At 40.1% G+C, this 17287-nt stretch overlaps 1 protein-coding gene across 1 annotated transcript in view; it reads right to left on the bottom strand.

The window, feature by feature from the left end:
* Thada (THADA armadillo repeat containing) overlaps positions 1–17287 on the bottom strand; it is a 282053-nt gene that overhangs the window by 121133 nt on the left and 143633 nt on the right. The window contains exon 29 of the mRNA XM_051161396.1: positions 3337–3505. Coding sequence (XP_051017353.1) covers positions 3337–3505 — 169 coding nt within the window. The remainder of the gene's footprint in view (positions 1–3336; positions 3506–17287) is intronic.

Genomic DNA, 17287 nt, shown 5'->3' with positions numbered 1-17287 from the left:
CTTAACCCTTTAGATGTTCTCCCGGAAGAGCCACAGTCAACAGTCCAGAGAGACCAGAGGGCTCCAACTCCTTTGACTTCCTTTTCAAGCAGGGTGAAGCAGCTTTAATTAACACAGGACTGTCAGACCAACACAGGGAATACCCAGCACCCACTCTATGCCTCCCCTCCCCCAGTAAAGCCTTCCATCCACTTAGGAATAAGAGCCACAGCTGTACAAATCCAGAATTGGAGGCTTTTTGTTAGTCCAGAGTTTCACATGATAGTCAACAGAGTATACCTGAGAACAGGAGAGGTAGCCCACACAGAGTGCAAACTCATGTGCGGCTGCTGGGCAGAGGGTGCAGCAGTCAGGGACTGCCACAGAGGAAGGCTGGGGTCTCCTTGAAGAGAGCCACCTGCACAAGTGGGAAGAAAAGGAGGAGTGGCTCCACCAACCCTGCTTCTGAAGCTCTGCTGCCTCGCGGCTGCAATCTTTGCTGCTCTGGGCAGCCCTACTCCCTGTATATACAGCTGCATCTTCAAGATTCTGTTTTGCTCATTCCCTTGTCACTAGTCTGTTTCCTTTGAAACAGCAGCAGAGTTGGGGCCAAAAGATCTAACTTTGGCTTTCCGAGGCGGCCTTTCTACTTGTGCGGTCTCTGTGACTTCCATTACGGCACATCTCGGCCAGGCCAGAAGGTGCAGAAGGTGGCAATGCCGCCCATCAACTCATCTTCAGGAACTTGCAAAATACGTATCAGACTCAGGATGGGCAAGTGACGTGAAGACAGAGGGCTGCGTTACTGCCGTTGATGAGCAATGAACCCCATACTACATGATGCAGAAGAGATTCATTCTAAAATAAAGTCAAGAAGACACCTGGGTCAGATCATGCTAAAGGAGATAATATGCCTCTGCTCCAAAATGGTGTCTTCTGCTGAGAGCATGGTCTGAAACATTTAATCATATTGTTTTACTGGCCCTTATGTTATTATCAGGTGACAATAAATGCTGTGAGATTGTCTTTATTTAAAAAAAAAAAAAAGGCTCTACTCCCCCTTACTTTACTCTTCTCTCTCTCTCCCCCTCTCTCCCTCTCTCTGGGGTACCCCTCCCCCTTTCCTTCTTCCCCCATGCTCACTTAATAAGCCTCTATAACATAAGAAAAGAAAAGAAAAAAGAAAGAAAAAAAGAAAGGAAAAAGAGAGCTCTAACTTGTTTGACTAAGGCAATGCTGATCTTTGGGCCTTTATGGCCTGTCCTCAAGGCCAACCTGTGCCTGCCTCTCTTTACCACAGGAATGAAGTGAGGACCCAAAGGGTGTTAGCGATTAAGACTTTAGAATAAGAACCACATGAGGCTGGAGAGATGGTTCTGCGGATAAAAGTGCCATTCAAAGTGAATATCCAGTCCAAGGTAAATCCAGAGCTACAACCTGAAGTGAAGAAGAAATAACCTCTGCAAGCTTACAGGCCAGAACCCTGCTGTACACAGCAAAAAGACAAGACAGATCCTCTCAAACAATGAGGAAGGTGAGAAGATCTGGGACTGTCCGATGACAGACAGCCATCTGGGTGTCATTGCATGAGTGAATCCCTGCCCTCAAACACTTCTCCCCATCCAACAAAAGAAACTACGAAAACCTGTAATACACATAACACAGAGCAGATGATCTAAGCTCTGAGACCCTGGCACAAGGAAGGGGAGACAGCGCCCACAAGATCAAGATGACAATTTGCTCTACATTTCCTTTATTATGTGCAGGTGAGTTTGCCAGGGTCTACAGGGGTGTGAGGGGTCCTCCCTGGCGATAAAGCAGTACGTGCTTTTAGTTCTTAGGACTTGATATTACCTCATTTTTATTGTCAAATTAAATACTGAAAAGTAAAACCTGCTTGGGGCTGTCTTTAATTTCAAGTGTAAAATCCTGAGAACCACTGAGGTGGAGTTTCAGTCTGACTCAAAAGTTACAGTTTCCAGGTGTGCTGCGCTCTCCTCCACTTTACGATGATCTCCCTGTACTCGACACTCCTTCACCATGCTTGACTGACTGCTTTCAGCCTCTGTGTAACTACTACCTGCTCTGTGGTACTTGCCTGATTTCTCCAACTCAAATCGGATGGCCCTGCCATGTGTCACCCAGACTTAACATGCACCTTTGGGATTACCTGCTCTTTGTTCTTTATGTTGTTCAGGCCAGAAATGACTTAGCTGCTGTTCTATGACACAACAGCATATAGCGGCATTCAGTAAGTCTTTGCTGAACATATAAACAACCAAGGAGCAAAGATTAAAAACACAGCTCTACCTTACATTTCACCTACGGGGATTAGTTTTCATCACAGGGCAGGATGGATATCTGATGAGAACCAGGCAGTTCATCTCTGGAATGCCATACTGTGAACCATTTCACACACTGCCTCACACACTGCCTCCCATGCCAGTAGTGTAGACTTCAGGTTTACAATATGCCCTGGGATCTCCAGGCCAACTCTCATTCTGGTTATAATCTAGTAACTTGACCTGAAGTTTAAATCCATCCTCACGCATGCCCAGGTGAGCATCCGCAACAGTCATGTGATACCCATTCCCAGGTTACAGTTTTAAAAGGATGGTTGCAATGAGTTCTCATTCATTTGTTGCGCTTAAGTAAAAAGAATAATAAAATTCTATATTTATTTAAAACAAAGGCCAGCAAGATAGCTTGGTTTTCCGTTGCTGTGATAAAATTTGACCAAAGCAACTTGTAGAAGACTTTATTTGGGTTAACAATTCCAGCGAGTTAAGAGTCCTTGACGGCAGAGTGATGGCATGGTGGCAGAAACAGGAAGCTGAGGGTTTGCATTTTGAAACACAAGCAGGAAGCATAGAGAACAAACTGGAAATGGTGTGAGTCTTTTAAACTCTCAAAGCCTGCCATCAGTAACACACTTCCTCCAACAAAGCCACAACTTCTACACCTTCCTAAACAGTGCTACCAGCTAAGGACCAGGCATTTGAATATCCAACACTCTGGGGGACATTTCTCATTTCAAACCATCACAACCTTGAACAAGAAATGGTCCAGAATGTTCTATAGAAATACTTGATGGAAAAGCATGTTGGAGAATTTAATGCACACGGTAATCTGCTAAATCAGTGTATACTGGTTCATACCTGAGTTGCATGAAATACTATCTGGGAGATATCTAGTCTTTAAGAAGCAGAAATGAGTAAGTTATACAGATACACTTCAGATAAACTTAAAAGCCTGTGTATCAAAAGCCGGCATTATTCTTCACCTGCTAAGAATATACGAGAATTAACAGTTCATCTTACGGTGTCTATGAAAGTCAGACCGACTCATTCCACTTACTTGCAGAAGTGTCCCATGAATATGGTTTTGTCGGAAACACTGGTCAGTGCTGTTGGGGAGAGAGTCCAGCAGAGCATGGAGGGTACTTGGCATTTGGTCTATCGTAATGAAGGGAACCAATGCACGAGCTGCCATTTCTCGGGAGCGGTAAATAGGTGAGTGACCACACCTGGGGAAAAATAAAAACATAATATCACTCAGTGCTTGTTTCCACACCTGAATTTTTGTTTTTTGTTTTTTTTTTTTACAGAATCAGTACCTCATTCCAAATGACTATTCATATTTTTTCCTTCTTCAAATGATGTTTTTCTTTGCATCAGTATTTCATGGTTTACATTGCTTTAAAATAACACTAGCATATATAATTCTATCCAAGGAACAAAAGATAATAACAGGTAACAGCAAAAATGGCTTGCTCCTTAGTGATGACATGCCTGTAATCCCAGCACTCTTCAGGCAGAGGCAGGTGGATCTCTGTGAGTTCGAGGCCAGCCTGGTCTACAAAGTGAGTCCAGGACAACCAAGGCTGCACAGAGAAACCCTGTCTCAAAAAACAAAACTATATATATATTAATATATATTACATATAGGACACACACACACATATATGTATATTAATCGGACACCTATGAAGAGTGGAAAGTACTAAGGTAAGTGCCTTAAAAGTGAGACCTCTGAGCAGCCTATATGCTGGTTGGAAAGATGAGACGCACATTTGAAATGAGGAGCAAAACCAAGGCAGTATATGGAAAATGGTAAATAAACAACTTGACGCTATAGCTACAACAAGTGAGAAGAGAAAGACTGAGAGTCAGGAAAGTATGGTTCTAGTTGGCCAAGAAAAACAAAAATCAAAAAGCTGCCCTGGCTAAGAACAGTAGTATATAAAGTAAAGGGAGAAATGCTCAAGAGACAGGTGGTGTGTTTTGATGACTCAGGTACTGACATGAAGGCTAAGGAACTGATGGGACAGGCCATACCGAGGAGCATCCCAAATGGCAGGCAACAGGGTATGAGGTTCCTATTAAGAGGGCAAGACATGAACCCCAGGCTCCAAATCCTCACCGTTGCGCTGACTCACATCCAGAGAGTGGGAGTTACGTAAGGGACAGCCATGGACAAGCAGTATTTTGTGATGCTACACAGAGCACTGGAAAGGCAGGGCATCTATGGATGGGCCTCTTGACTTTGTAAACACTTAGCTCCTGAGAGGCTACTTTGGTGAGTGAGACTGTGAAGCAGAAAGCATTTGTAGACACAACACAGATAATAAGGGAGAAATTCAATCTGGCGAAGTCTCAGTATAGTAAATTCTTTGCTAGACTTCTCTAGACTTCATGATATTTCATCCAGTCACAAAAGCAACTCAATTTGCAGAGCTATCTTAGATGCTAAGGCAAAAGATCAGAAGACAGTAGGTTTTATTTGACAAAGAGATGGCCTCTTAACTTTCCGCAAAAGCAAACAGTATTATAAGAACAATTTGGATATAGTCTGTTGGGGCCATGACCATGGAAATGTAAGATGCAGAGGGGCAGAATCATGGGTAGAAATGTTTATAATATACGAGAATAAAAATAGATACAATTTCTGGGGCCAGAGAGGTGGCTCCCTTAAGGTAGTTCCACACGTGCCTGGTGGTCTGAGTTTGATGCCTGAAACTCATGTAAAGACAAAAATCAACCCCATCGAGCTGTCCTCTAACTTACACACACACACACACACACACACACACACACACACACACACACACACACACACACGGCCTACATGTGAGCACATGCATATGCATGTGCACAAATGATAACAAAAGAGGAGAGAAAGAGTAGAAGTTGATTGAAAACAAAGTCCACCCATCAGTGCATGACAGAGACTGGAGAAAGTGCCATTAGGTGGCACAGAGGAGGAAGACAGCCAAGGCTTCAGCAGGTAGTCAGTGAATTCCTTCTGGGCTTTAATTAGGTTGTGACAACTCACCCATTTTCTCACTTATTTTTCTTTAAAATGATCAAATGTTTAATCTGTAATTAACAGACACAGTGAAATGTTTGTTTTGGCCTATGGAGGCAGAAAACTTCATTCAACAAAGAAAAGAAAGTATTCTGAAAATGCTTTACAATCTAATTAGCACACTCTGCACAGCCACTGTTCTGATGCTTCCCAGTCTATCCCTACTCAACTCACAGCCTGTGTTATAGTGTTTCATGTTACCGAAAGGGCTCTTGTACATAAATTTTTCCTTTCAAATACAAATAACTCTGACATGGTTACAGATATTTAGTTTCCAATTAGCAACAACCATACACTAAAGACTGGCCTGCTTTCTGCTCCTGACTTTTTCCAAATGATGATTTCCCCAAAAGAATCTGGCATCTATCTATACAGGGCAAAGAATTAAAAGTGGAAAAAATGCCAGAAAGTTCTGCTTTCTGTACCCAGCTTTAGGTACTTACTAACCCCATACCATAACCACGTAGTTAACAAGCAGAACTAACACTATCCTCCAAAAGTAGTGCATGCTTTTAATCCCAACAACCTGGGAGGAAGAGGCAGGCAGATCATTATGCAGAGCCAGCCTGCTCTACATATCAAGTTACAAGGCTTGACCTCTGAGATTTGCACAGTAGAAGGAAAGAACTAAGTCTCACAACATGTCCTCTGACTTCCACACATGTGCTGTGTGACATGCATGTACCCAACCGCCCCCCCCTACTAATTAAATGTAATTTGAAAAACGTTAGACCAATGCAATTGTTAAAGATGGCAATTTGTAAAGTAAAATTTAATAACATTCACCATAAAGTAATAACCAAAAGTAATTTCACAATCTTCTAGTGTAAACTATATAAGCAGGAAATTAGATCACACTTAAATTAACATATATGTACATGTGTATACACACATATACAAACACTAAGGAAAAATACATTTGCAGGTTTGTTTTGACAGTTGTAAAATATCTTACAAAAACTTAGGCCTGATGGTTGGTGGCACACGCCTTTAATCCTACCTCTCAGGGAGGAAGAGGTAGGTGGATCTCTTTGTGTTCCAGGCCAGCCTGGTCTACAGAGTAAGTTCTAGGACAGCCAGGGCTACACAGAGAAACCCGGTCTCCAAAACAAACAAATAAACAAACAAACAAGAACCAAAGGGCTATTAAACAGAAAAATCACACAGGTGGGTTTTCATTCTGCCTTGAACAGTAAATTTTGTATTTGTCACAGGAACACTGTCCTCCACCCCCCAAGTCATGGAGCAACTGTCATCTGCTTTCCTTACAGCTTGGCTATCTGGTCTAGAAGAAATGGTACCCATTAATGGCCAAGACAATCTTACTTTCCAGGGTATCTCTGAAGGCTAGGGAAGGAACAGTAGGCTCCCAGTTACACTGTAAAACAAAGCTTCACCACTACTTCATTTGTAATGCCGCTGGAATGTGTTTTGACCCTGGAACCCTTGGCGAGCATCTCTTCATCTGAATTCAAACAGGTTATGAGCTCTTTTGTCAAACCTTGCTGCACCGCCTCTGGTCAGAACCATTTGCTTTTGTCCCCAAGCGGTTATAACAAGTGTCTGTGTCAGTACATGAGATGCATCTCATTTACCCTTTCTTCCCATGGCAACCCCTGGCCACTATCTTGTCTACTACACTAAAATGACATTGACAGTAGCAACTTGGGACATACAGGACAGGAATTAAGAGCATGTTCTGGAATCTAGCATGCCTCTGTGTAGATTCAAGTACTATCATTCACTAGTGTGGCTCTTAGGGAAAGCCAGTAAATTTCTAGATTTTACTTACTTCTTAAGGCTACTGAGAGCTCTAATGAGCTAATGAACGTAAAGCACAGTCCCTACCAGGCAGTGGGATCAGTTATTATAATCTGCTAGATAGAATCATCTGAAAACCTAACGTCTCTGCAAATGAGTAAAGGCTCTGTTTTTCTCCACTGTTCTCTGTGTCAAAACAGGAAACAGAGCTTTGCCTGTACCAAACACACTTCATGTGCTCACAAAGGTCCACTCTCCACTCTCCATCCAAATAAGCTGCGAAGGAGAGAGGGATGCTTATGTTTCTCTGGGCCAACTGACTCTACTCTTCCACCTTTATTCTTCATGCCCAGGGCTCAAATGTATGTTCTGTTCACTCCATTGCTATTATACCAAAAATGTGTTCCATTGCATGCTGTTCCAAATCTTGCCTTCAGAAAAATAGTCCTGGGTTGGTATGTGTGCATGTATAAAAGAGAAAAATACTTAAAGTTTACATCACATCTAGTAAATTTGAAAATGTAGATTTGTGAATGTATCTTCACATATTCAAAGCATTCAATGATGGTCTCAGTTACCAGATTCTCTGCTTGTTCTTCCAAGATCCCCTAAACCTGCTTCTAATTCATCAAAGGATCTACTGCTAACTGAACTGGCTTTTTCCTGACCACTCACACTGCTAGCTAGAACGTAACACCAGAACTTACTCACTCCCTCAACTCAGTTCATCTTGAGTTTCTCCATTCAAATATATCAGATATAAATGGATCAGGAATTTTGAAGTTAAATTGAAAAACAAACAAACAAAATACCTTTCCTTTGGGTTAATGAGAGAGGAATAAGAACGATAGATACTTGCTAAGCTAAAAACTACATTCCAGGACTAATGAGCAAAACAAAACAAAAAATATGTATCTGGGAGCTGGGCATGGTGAGGCACGCCTATAATCCCAGCACTCGGTGTAGGTGGATCTCTGTGAGTTTGAGGCCAGCATGGTCTGTCTACACAGTGAGTTCAAGACAGCCAAGGCTACACAGAGAAATACTGTCTCAAAAAACCAACCAAACAAAACCAACAACAAAAAATATGTATCTGCAGGTAAAATGTTCAGTTTAACTTATCTACTGGGCAGCTCTTGGCAAACTAACAGTGATTGATATATCAACCTTATGAAGAAACTCTGACAATAATAAGCCACAACATAACTAACATCAGAAAACTGTAATGTATTCACTTGGGATAAGGTCAATGTAGGCCCAAGCCTGGCCTTAGGAGATGCATGATTATGCAGTCACCTGCATTCCACTGCTCAGTTACCAGGCTTTACCCAGTTTCACATGCCTCAGGCTGCTAACTTTAAGTTAAAATGGCAACTGCACACCTCTTCAGCTGTACCAGCCACATCATGTGCCAAGGACACATGACCGCAGAGGTAACGTGATGGCTGCTAGCCTGCAAACCATTTCTGTCACCGCTGGGCAATGAAGTGCATGAGTTTTCCCAAAAGAAGAATGAAAGTCAAACTGTGTGGTATATATGCCCAAAAAGCTCTTGGGACAGTGATTTTCATTATTTGGAATTACAATTATTTCTTCAATAATGAAGGGATGCATGACTTTTAAATGCTAATCTGATTTCCTGCTCTTATCAAAATACAGATGAAATATAATTTTCATATTTCATCTGAAATTTCATTTAAATCATTTATCATCTTTTGCCAGTAATAAATGCAATTTGAAACTAAATTCTTGAGATTCCAATAAAATGTTTTAGCCAGATGGGAAGAAGATTTTTCTCTGGACTACTGCAATGGAGTCTCCCTTAGTGATAACTTTCCCAACTTAGGAAGAATGCTTTATAAGAATGTTCACATAAAGACCTAGATAGAGATTTAAGAAAAATAATTAATTTCAGTCCCTACCCAAATGAAAAATGAAGTGCTGTGAATGCATAAAGATCTAACATGAGCCTTCATCCCTCCAGTCCACCTGGGAGTTAGCTCTGAACTGGAGCAATGAGCTGTGCCACGGTCTAGTGTCCCTACCCACAAGAGCTGGAAAAGCATTTGCAGCTCTACCTTGGAGGCTCACAGGCTGGGATGAGCTCTGCAGAGGAGCTGGGGGTGCAGAGTCTACAGACTGAACCGACGAGCTGCACAGTCCTCTCAGAGGCAAAGGCTTCCATGACAGAAGGCGGCGCCTGCGGACTCTGTAGCAGGGGTTCCACATACAGCACCTGGTCTCAGGGTGTCTCTCTTTCTTGCAGGGAGCGGACAGGTGTGGAAGACTGCTAAGCAGGCTGGCTCTCTTTTGGGTGCCCGGAGTTCTAGTTCTCAAAGTGACTTAAAACACTTGGAACTTGCACCACAGAGTGGTTCTGTGTTTTTAGTGAATGACTTTTCAGGTCATGGGGGAGTGGGTGATACATTAAAGAAACTACAGAAAGGTACTGAGAGTTTATCCTCTTGTTTGTAACCCTAGCATGTACCTGGGAGAAGGCTTAGAAAGAACTGTGTTTATTGCCATTAAAAAATTCTTTTTCAAACATTCCTAAACCTAATAGTTCCCTACTGGTAAATTAACACATTAAAAGTAATTCCAATATCCAAAGTACCCTAAAACTAGCCCATGACTTGCTAGAGACATCATGAATGCCTAATAAACATCTTGGACCGACTTCACTTTCTGAGTACCTATTACAAATATCTGAAAAGATATTATTATTAGGTAAGTACAAAAGTGACTAGTTTTTACAATGTAAAATTTGCTGTGTGATATAGGAATACACTCTTAATAACTGTGCTTCACAAAGCAGTAGTAAATTTTACAACATTTAATGGACATTTCTTGCTTTTTAAAACTAATAATTTATTAATTTATACTTGTTTTATGTTTATTTTATACTATGGAAAAGATGTTAAGCAGAAAGCAAATGAGAGATTTTATTAGAATTCAAAATGAATGGTAGAGACAGCTCTCACTGTCAACAGTGAACCTAGCCCAGAAACTCCAAGTGAGCACACAGTGATTGACGGTTCTAGACATTCTGCATAAGAATGGACAGCCTTAAAGATAAGGAGCACAGCTTGCCCTCAGAAGTTGATGATGACCAGCTGACTGCAGTCATGGAAGTTGGCTCACAACTACATGAGAAGTTGTCAAAGAACTCAACATGGACCATCCAATGTTTGTCTGTCATTTCAAGCAAATTGGAAAGGTGAGATCTCAGTAAGTGAATGCCATATGAGCTGACCAAAAAAATTAAAAAAAAAAAATTGCTGATGTCATTTTGTGGAGTAACAGTGATTAAAAGTAGACTGTATATGATAACTAGTGACATCCAGCTCTGTGGCTGGAAAATGAAGCTGATCCAAAGCACTTTCCCAAGCAAATCACACACAGGAAGTCATGATCACTGATAGGTGGTCTGCTGCCAGGCTGAGCCACCACAGTGTTCTACATCCCTGAGAAACCCTTCCATCCAAGAAGGGTACCAGCAAGCAGAGGAGATGTGCTGGAGAGTGCAGCTGCTGCAGCCAGTACGACCAATAGAAGAGCCTGACTCTTCCCCAACAACCCTGACTACGTATCACAGAACCAGTGCTTCAAAGGTTGAATAAACTGTCTACAAAGTTTTGCTTCACCTGACTTCTTGCCAACCAACTACCATTTCTTCCAAGATCTTGACAACTTTTCGTACGTCCGTAGCCAGCACAATGCAGAAAGTGCTTTCTAAGAGTTTATCAAATACTAAAGCCAAGAGTTTTGTGCTACAGGATAAACAAACGTATTAACAAACTTTGTGTTGATCATAATAGCTCCTATTTTGATTAATAAATCTAGTTGTAATAACTTAAAACATAGTCTGAAACAAAAATCCCTTTTGCCTCAAACTAATAAAATCAATTCAACCTAGGCATTGAGTGCTCTACACAGTGATAGTTTAAATACTTTTAAATATAAACAGAAAAAAAAAAAAAAAAAGAAAGCCAGGCAACAGGAGGCAGAGGCAGGCGGATCTGTGAATGCAAGGCCAGCATGGTCTACAGAGTGAGTTCCAAGACAGCCAGAGTAGCACAAAGAAACCCTGTCTTGGAAAAAAAAAGTAAATATTAATTTCTCTTATAACAAGAATTAGTAATGTTTCTGAAAGATTCCAATGCCTATGCAGAAATCCAAGGAAAGCAAAAGGTTGGAGGCAGGTAATCTAGGTACTTTCAGGTGTGTGTGTGTGTGTGTGTGTGTGTGTGTGTGTGTGTATGTGTGTGTGATGTATGTGGGGGTTTTCATCATACATGTGGATGAATGTGCCTATGGAAGACAGGAGTTAGCATAAGGTGCTGTCTACTTTGTTTTCTGAGAAAGAATCTTTCATTGAGGGTCAAGAATTCAGCTGGAAGGGCTGGCTAGCAAACCCCAGGGATTCTCTGTCTCTCTGTCTCTGCCTCCCCAGCCCTGACTAGGCCATCTCCCCAGATCTTTATCCTATTTTCACTACTCAGATAAGTCTTCAAGCAGCATTATGTGAATATATATGTTTTTCACCACAGACAGACTAGTGGGAACATGTACAAAACAATGAGTTACCAAATAAATCTAACCACAACCAAATAAAATGCCTTGTGCTAACTTCCTTCTGTTATGATCATGGGTGTGGAATCCTTAAGAAGCAATTTATGCCATTAATTCCAATGATTGGAACTCCCATTTGCAGATCTCATTCATAGTAAACTGTTGGCCTAAATGTATTTCCTCCTGCTCTAACTAGCGCTTCAAAAAAAAAAAAGGCTTCACAATGCTCTACCCTTAAGGAAAGCAAATTAGTCACAGGACTTTGAACCAAAGCCAGTCACCAAACTGTAAACTTTGCAGGCCAGGCCAACCAATGGTTTTATGAAGAACATATATGAATATGGGACAGGTTACACAAAGGCCATGGCAATGTCTTCTGCTGTTCTCTATCGTTACAAAACACCTCAGATCAAATCATCTAATCATTCAAAGTGCTGTATTTGTTTATGTATATTAACATATTTCAAAATGCTGTTAACCTTTATAATGACAAGTCTGTACATTAGCAGAACTTCAAGACTTAGGAAAAGATAACACATGCATTTAAGTGACTATTTTAGTGAAGACAAACAGCGACAATGCTTGTTTGGTGCCATAAATAAGATGACACTTGAAACATACAAATTAAAATAAGAATATCTTCACCAGCTATGAGGCACATAGACAAGTTACACAATGCCCTTTCACATCCTCATCTGTAAAAAAAATATTAGAAATTACTTCTCAAGTACTCTCCAATAGCAAAATCCTATAAATCAATGGGCATTTAAACTTCTTGCAGGATTACTATCCCTTTTATTTTAAGTTATTTTTAGGATCTCTCTCTACTTGTTTCATTGCTTAATCTCATAACAATATTGATGCTGATAATAAAAACATTATGGTTAACACTAACCTCCCTCAACTTTTCTACATTCAGAGCTGATTTTCTTTAGCCTGGGCCTCTGTCAGAGTTGGAAACAAATGACCAGTGTTTTCTACACAGGAAAGCCCTTCATGAGCTCTATTGGAATCCTGTCATTACAGCACCCCTCACTCTTCCCAACGCCACAACAAGCCCACGACCTTTAATCATCTGGATTCTCTAGAATCTGCTAATTATCTTGCTTCAGCAGAAAGCTAAATGAGCCTGCCCCACAATGCCAACTAAACACTACTGCTGGAAGAGAGAGGGGAGCATTTCTGTTAATATGGTTCCTGCCCTGCAGAGGTTGCAGTTTCTGCCTGCTAAAGCTAATTAATGGCCCTAAATAACCTTCCTTTAATTTCCTAGCAATAAGTCAAACCAAAATCACAAAGAATGAATCTTTAAAAAACAGAAAACGCTTGAAAAATTCCAAACAGTCACACTATTTTTGGCCTAGAAAAATGGTACAAAACAGGAAAGCATACTGAGACGTTAGGAGCAGACTCGTCTCAATGAGGCGCCCTTTCTCAGCTACGGGCCGAGCCACATCTCTGCAGACCTGCGCACTGTGAGGGGCTGCTGCCAGCTCTTAACAAGCACCCAGGAAACGCTTTACACTGCTTTTGCTTGGTCCCAAATCCATACCTAGGCTACAGTAGTACAGCAGTCAAAAGCACTTCCTTTTGTATAATTAGATTCTTTCTTGCTGCAATCTAGTGTTATTTTTCTAGTTCTACATGTCAGGGAAATAAATTAATTTATGCCTACAAAACAAGTATCCAGAATATATTTAGAAGAAGAAAATGAACAACTCAATAAAAAACTGAGTCAACGCTCTGAGGAGACACTTCAGCAAAGGAGGCAGGAAGTGAACACATGTGAAGATGATCAAGATGAGGAAGATGTTCAGTTATTTGGGAAACTCAAAGTACATTATATGCTTGTATGAAAAAGGGTTTATGTAACCCAATGTTATATGTGATAAGTAAACACTGGGGAAGATAATAGGAATTATTAATATACTTTATAATAATGATCTACCACTACACACTTAGTAGAAATACTCAATGGAAATGACTGAGCTGCCTGAGGCTGGAGAGAAGGCTCAGTGGTTAGGTGCACTGGCTGTTCTTGCAGAGGACCCCAGCTGGGTTTCTAGCACAGACATGACAACTTACCATCATCTGTAACTCTAGTTCTAGGGTATCTGTCACTTTCTCCTGGCCTCCAAGAACAATAGGCACACATGTGGTGTAATACATACAAGCAGGAAAAACACTCATACACAGCAGAATAAAAACAAATAAGTAAAAAAGCAAAACCAAAAACCTGAGTATGTGAAGTGTGCACCAGACCACAGAACAGCTGGGGACATTACACTTGGCTAGTGTGAATGAGAAAGGTTCAGTCACTGTAAAAAACAAGGTATCAGTTTCTTAAAAGCAAAGCAAGCATACAGCCCTTCCTTCCGTTTCACTCTCATGTATTTAATATAGAGAAATGAAAGCTAATATCCATACAAAGACAAGAATGGAAGTTCCTAGCAACTGATCTGCAATAGCTAAATTTTTATGTGTAATAAATGCCCATCAATAGTTAAGGAAGTAAACAAATTGTGGTAGATCAATAAGAGAATTCTAGGCCAAGATCCTTTAATCCCAGCACTTGGGAGGCAGAGGCAATCTATCGCTGTGAGTTTGAGGCCAGCCTGGTCTACAAACAGAGTTCCAGGACAGCCAAGGCTACCCAGAGAAACCCTGTCTCAAAAAACAAAAAAAAAAAAAAAAAAAAAAAAAAAAAAAAAGGCAAGGGGAGAATTCTACTTTACAACATGGCTGAATCTCAAAATACCCGGGTGAAATGCCAAAGTAGAATGTATACACTACCATACTATAAAACTCTAGAAAATGTAAATTTTAAAAAATCTACAGTGACAGAGAACAAAGCAGCCACTGCCAGATGTTTGGGGAGGGGTGTTGGGTAAAGATTATAAAGGATGATAGATATGTGCATTACCTTTATAGTGGTGGTAGCTTAATATGCATAAACACTTGTCAAATTGCACACTTTGAACATGTGTAGTTTACATCAGTCAGATCTTAAGTTGTTTTTAAAGAATATCTTTCATTGGCCTTTAACCTCAGCACTTGGGAAGCAGAGGCAGGCGGAGTACAGAGCGAGTTCCAGGACAGCCAGAAGTGCATAGTGAGACCTTGTCTTGAAAACAACCAGCCACCAACCAACCAACCAAACAAGAAACAAAATCTTCTCATATACATTACAAAAGTAACATTATAATTCTATCTTGCTTTCCCTTGTTTTTCCTCCCAGATTAAACAAGCCTAGTAAAAATTCCTATTTTTTGATCAGAATTAACTTTCCCTTGTATAACTCAAAAATAAATAAATAAATAGATAGATAAATAAATAAATAAATTCAATACTAAAGGCTAACAATCATACAAGAACTAAAAGACAAAACCAAAACATTTTAGGACAATGTTCTCGATCTTGCATGGGGAAGCTCAGAAAGATCAACCAGTCCAAATTCACAGAGGAAGTAAACAGAGCAGCTGAGACTCAGACCTGCTAGCTTTATTCTACAGCCACACTAAGTGGCCCAGCTCTGCGGGATTAGCTTCTTGTTTCTTGCTTGTCTCTGAGACAGGTTCTTGAACGTGAGGAACTTGTCTTAGCCTCACGCATGTGACCCTCCTGTGTCAGTCTCCCAATACTGACACTACAGGTACATGCCACTCTGGAGTATCTAAGGTATTTTTACAACCTCAGTATTGAATAAAATTTTACAAATGAAAATCAATTAAATTGTTACTTTTAAATACATGTTATTTAAAGACTACTCAACTAAGTGATTTTGATGGGTCAGCTTTAATGAACTCATCTGCATTTAGGATAATTTTCCATGTTGATTATTAAGATTAAAATAGATGTTTCTCTCCAGCTTGAGCTTTGAACAGCCAAAAACTTGACTTGTACCATAGTGAAAACTAATTTTCAGCTCCTAATAATTCAAATCATCATAAATTCTGGACAAATAGAACCCAGATCAACATCCTATTAATATATTTTAAATGAATACACAATGCAGATTGCTGTTAAAGTCCAAAGATGAAGCAAAACTGATTACACATGTGCACGACCTGGCAGAAATAAAAGGCATACTAGTGTTACAAGTTACAATCTCAGCAGTAGTATCTTTGTTCAGAAGTATGCTACATCCCTGTATCATTAAAGCACTCTAGTATTTAATTAGGCGACTAATTATCAGGAGAATCATATTACCCACAAGTCCTTTCCTGACCGTGACTTTGGCTTAATACATTAATTTCATGGTGACTGTCTTTTAAGATGGGGGAACATGTCAATAAAAAACACTGGTCATAACCCCTAAGATATCCAGGTATGTGCGACCATATAGCACTAGAAAAACATCACTGCTGATGCCCACTACTGATTTCAATAAGATGTTGTTTTAGTAAGTCTTTGCAGAAGACATACTCATGAATGTAAACAAAAAAAGGGAAAGTTCTTAAAAATAATACTCTTTATTGCTACTCTAGTTCAATCAATTAATCAGGGTAACTTCATGCATATCATTTATTTGCTAGCTTTTTTGTCTAAAAAAATACATAAAGTAAAATATGTGTAGAATCTAGGGGTCATTCTTCAATTCTGCCAAGGACATAACTGTTAACTGCAGATTAAAACTAAAGTAGGAAACCCAGCCCTGATGAGCTTTGGGCAGAAGCCTAATAAATATAACATTTCAGAAGAAAACAAAGCACCTCCACTCATTTTCATGATCTCATCAATACATTACGATGGCTTTGGCTGCATTAGCTGGTGGAATGTGGCGTCACCAGTTTACAATCTGTATCACCAGGTTGTACAAGGCACAGAAATGCTCTCTATTCACTCCCTCATATACTTCAAAGCACTTCATTTATTTTCCCAATAGTTATCCTGACAAAAACCATTAGTCAAAAAGAAAGCAAAGAAACCCACTTAAAAAAAAAAAGTATCATTTACACCAGACTGTCTTAACCAATTGTGTTATTTCTAACTAAGTCTGTGTTTCATACAGAATATACTTTTTGAGCCTTTGTGGTAGCACACACCTATAACTCTAGCACTCAATGAGAGGAGACAGGAAGCTTGCAAGTTTTAGGTCACTTAGGCTGCTTGGATTATACAAGGTTTAGGCCAGCCTAGGCTATATTGCAAAACACTGTTCAAACAAACAAACAATTCTCCCTTCTCATTCTTACATGTGAGAAGGTCAGAACTTATTTCTACTGGTTTTTATTTAAAGTGTGTGCATGTTCTCTCTCTCTCTCAACTTCTTCTCAAGTCTCTAATGTTTTCTAGCCTCTTCTTAGGAAAATATTCCATTTAAATATGAGAAAAATACTGCTAAAATCCCAGTGACCACCTGGTTGCCTTCAAATAAAGACAGAGACCAGGGGCCAGAGTAAGAGACACATACATGGAGGATACAAGAGTTATCTTTTCGTTACAGTTTAAAATATAAGGTTTCCATCAGGCATGGTGAGTCCATACCAGCCAAGGCTACATAGTAAGACCTTGCCTCACAGGGAAATATAGTTTTCAAGGTTAAAAAGAGCAAGTGTTTACTTATTTAGAATAAAAATTATTTCTTTCCATCCCTTTCTCCCTTCAT

Source organism: Acomys russatus, chromosome 1 (genome assembly GCF_903995435.1).
Source record: "Acomys russatus chromosome 1, mAcoRus1.1, whole genome shotgun sequence".
Lineage (NCBI taxonomy): Eukaryota > Metazoa > Chordata > Mammalia > Rodentia > Muridae > Acomys > Acomys russatus.
The sequence above is the reverse complement of the archived record's forward strand: the minus strand, read 5'-3'. Positions and strand labels throughout refer to the sequence as shown.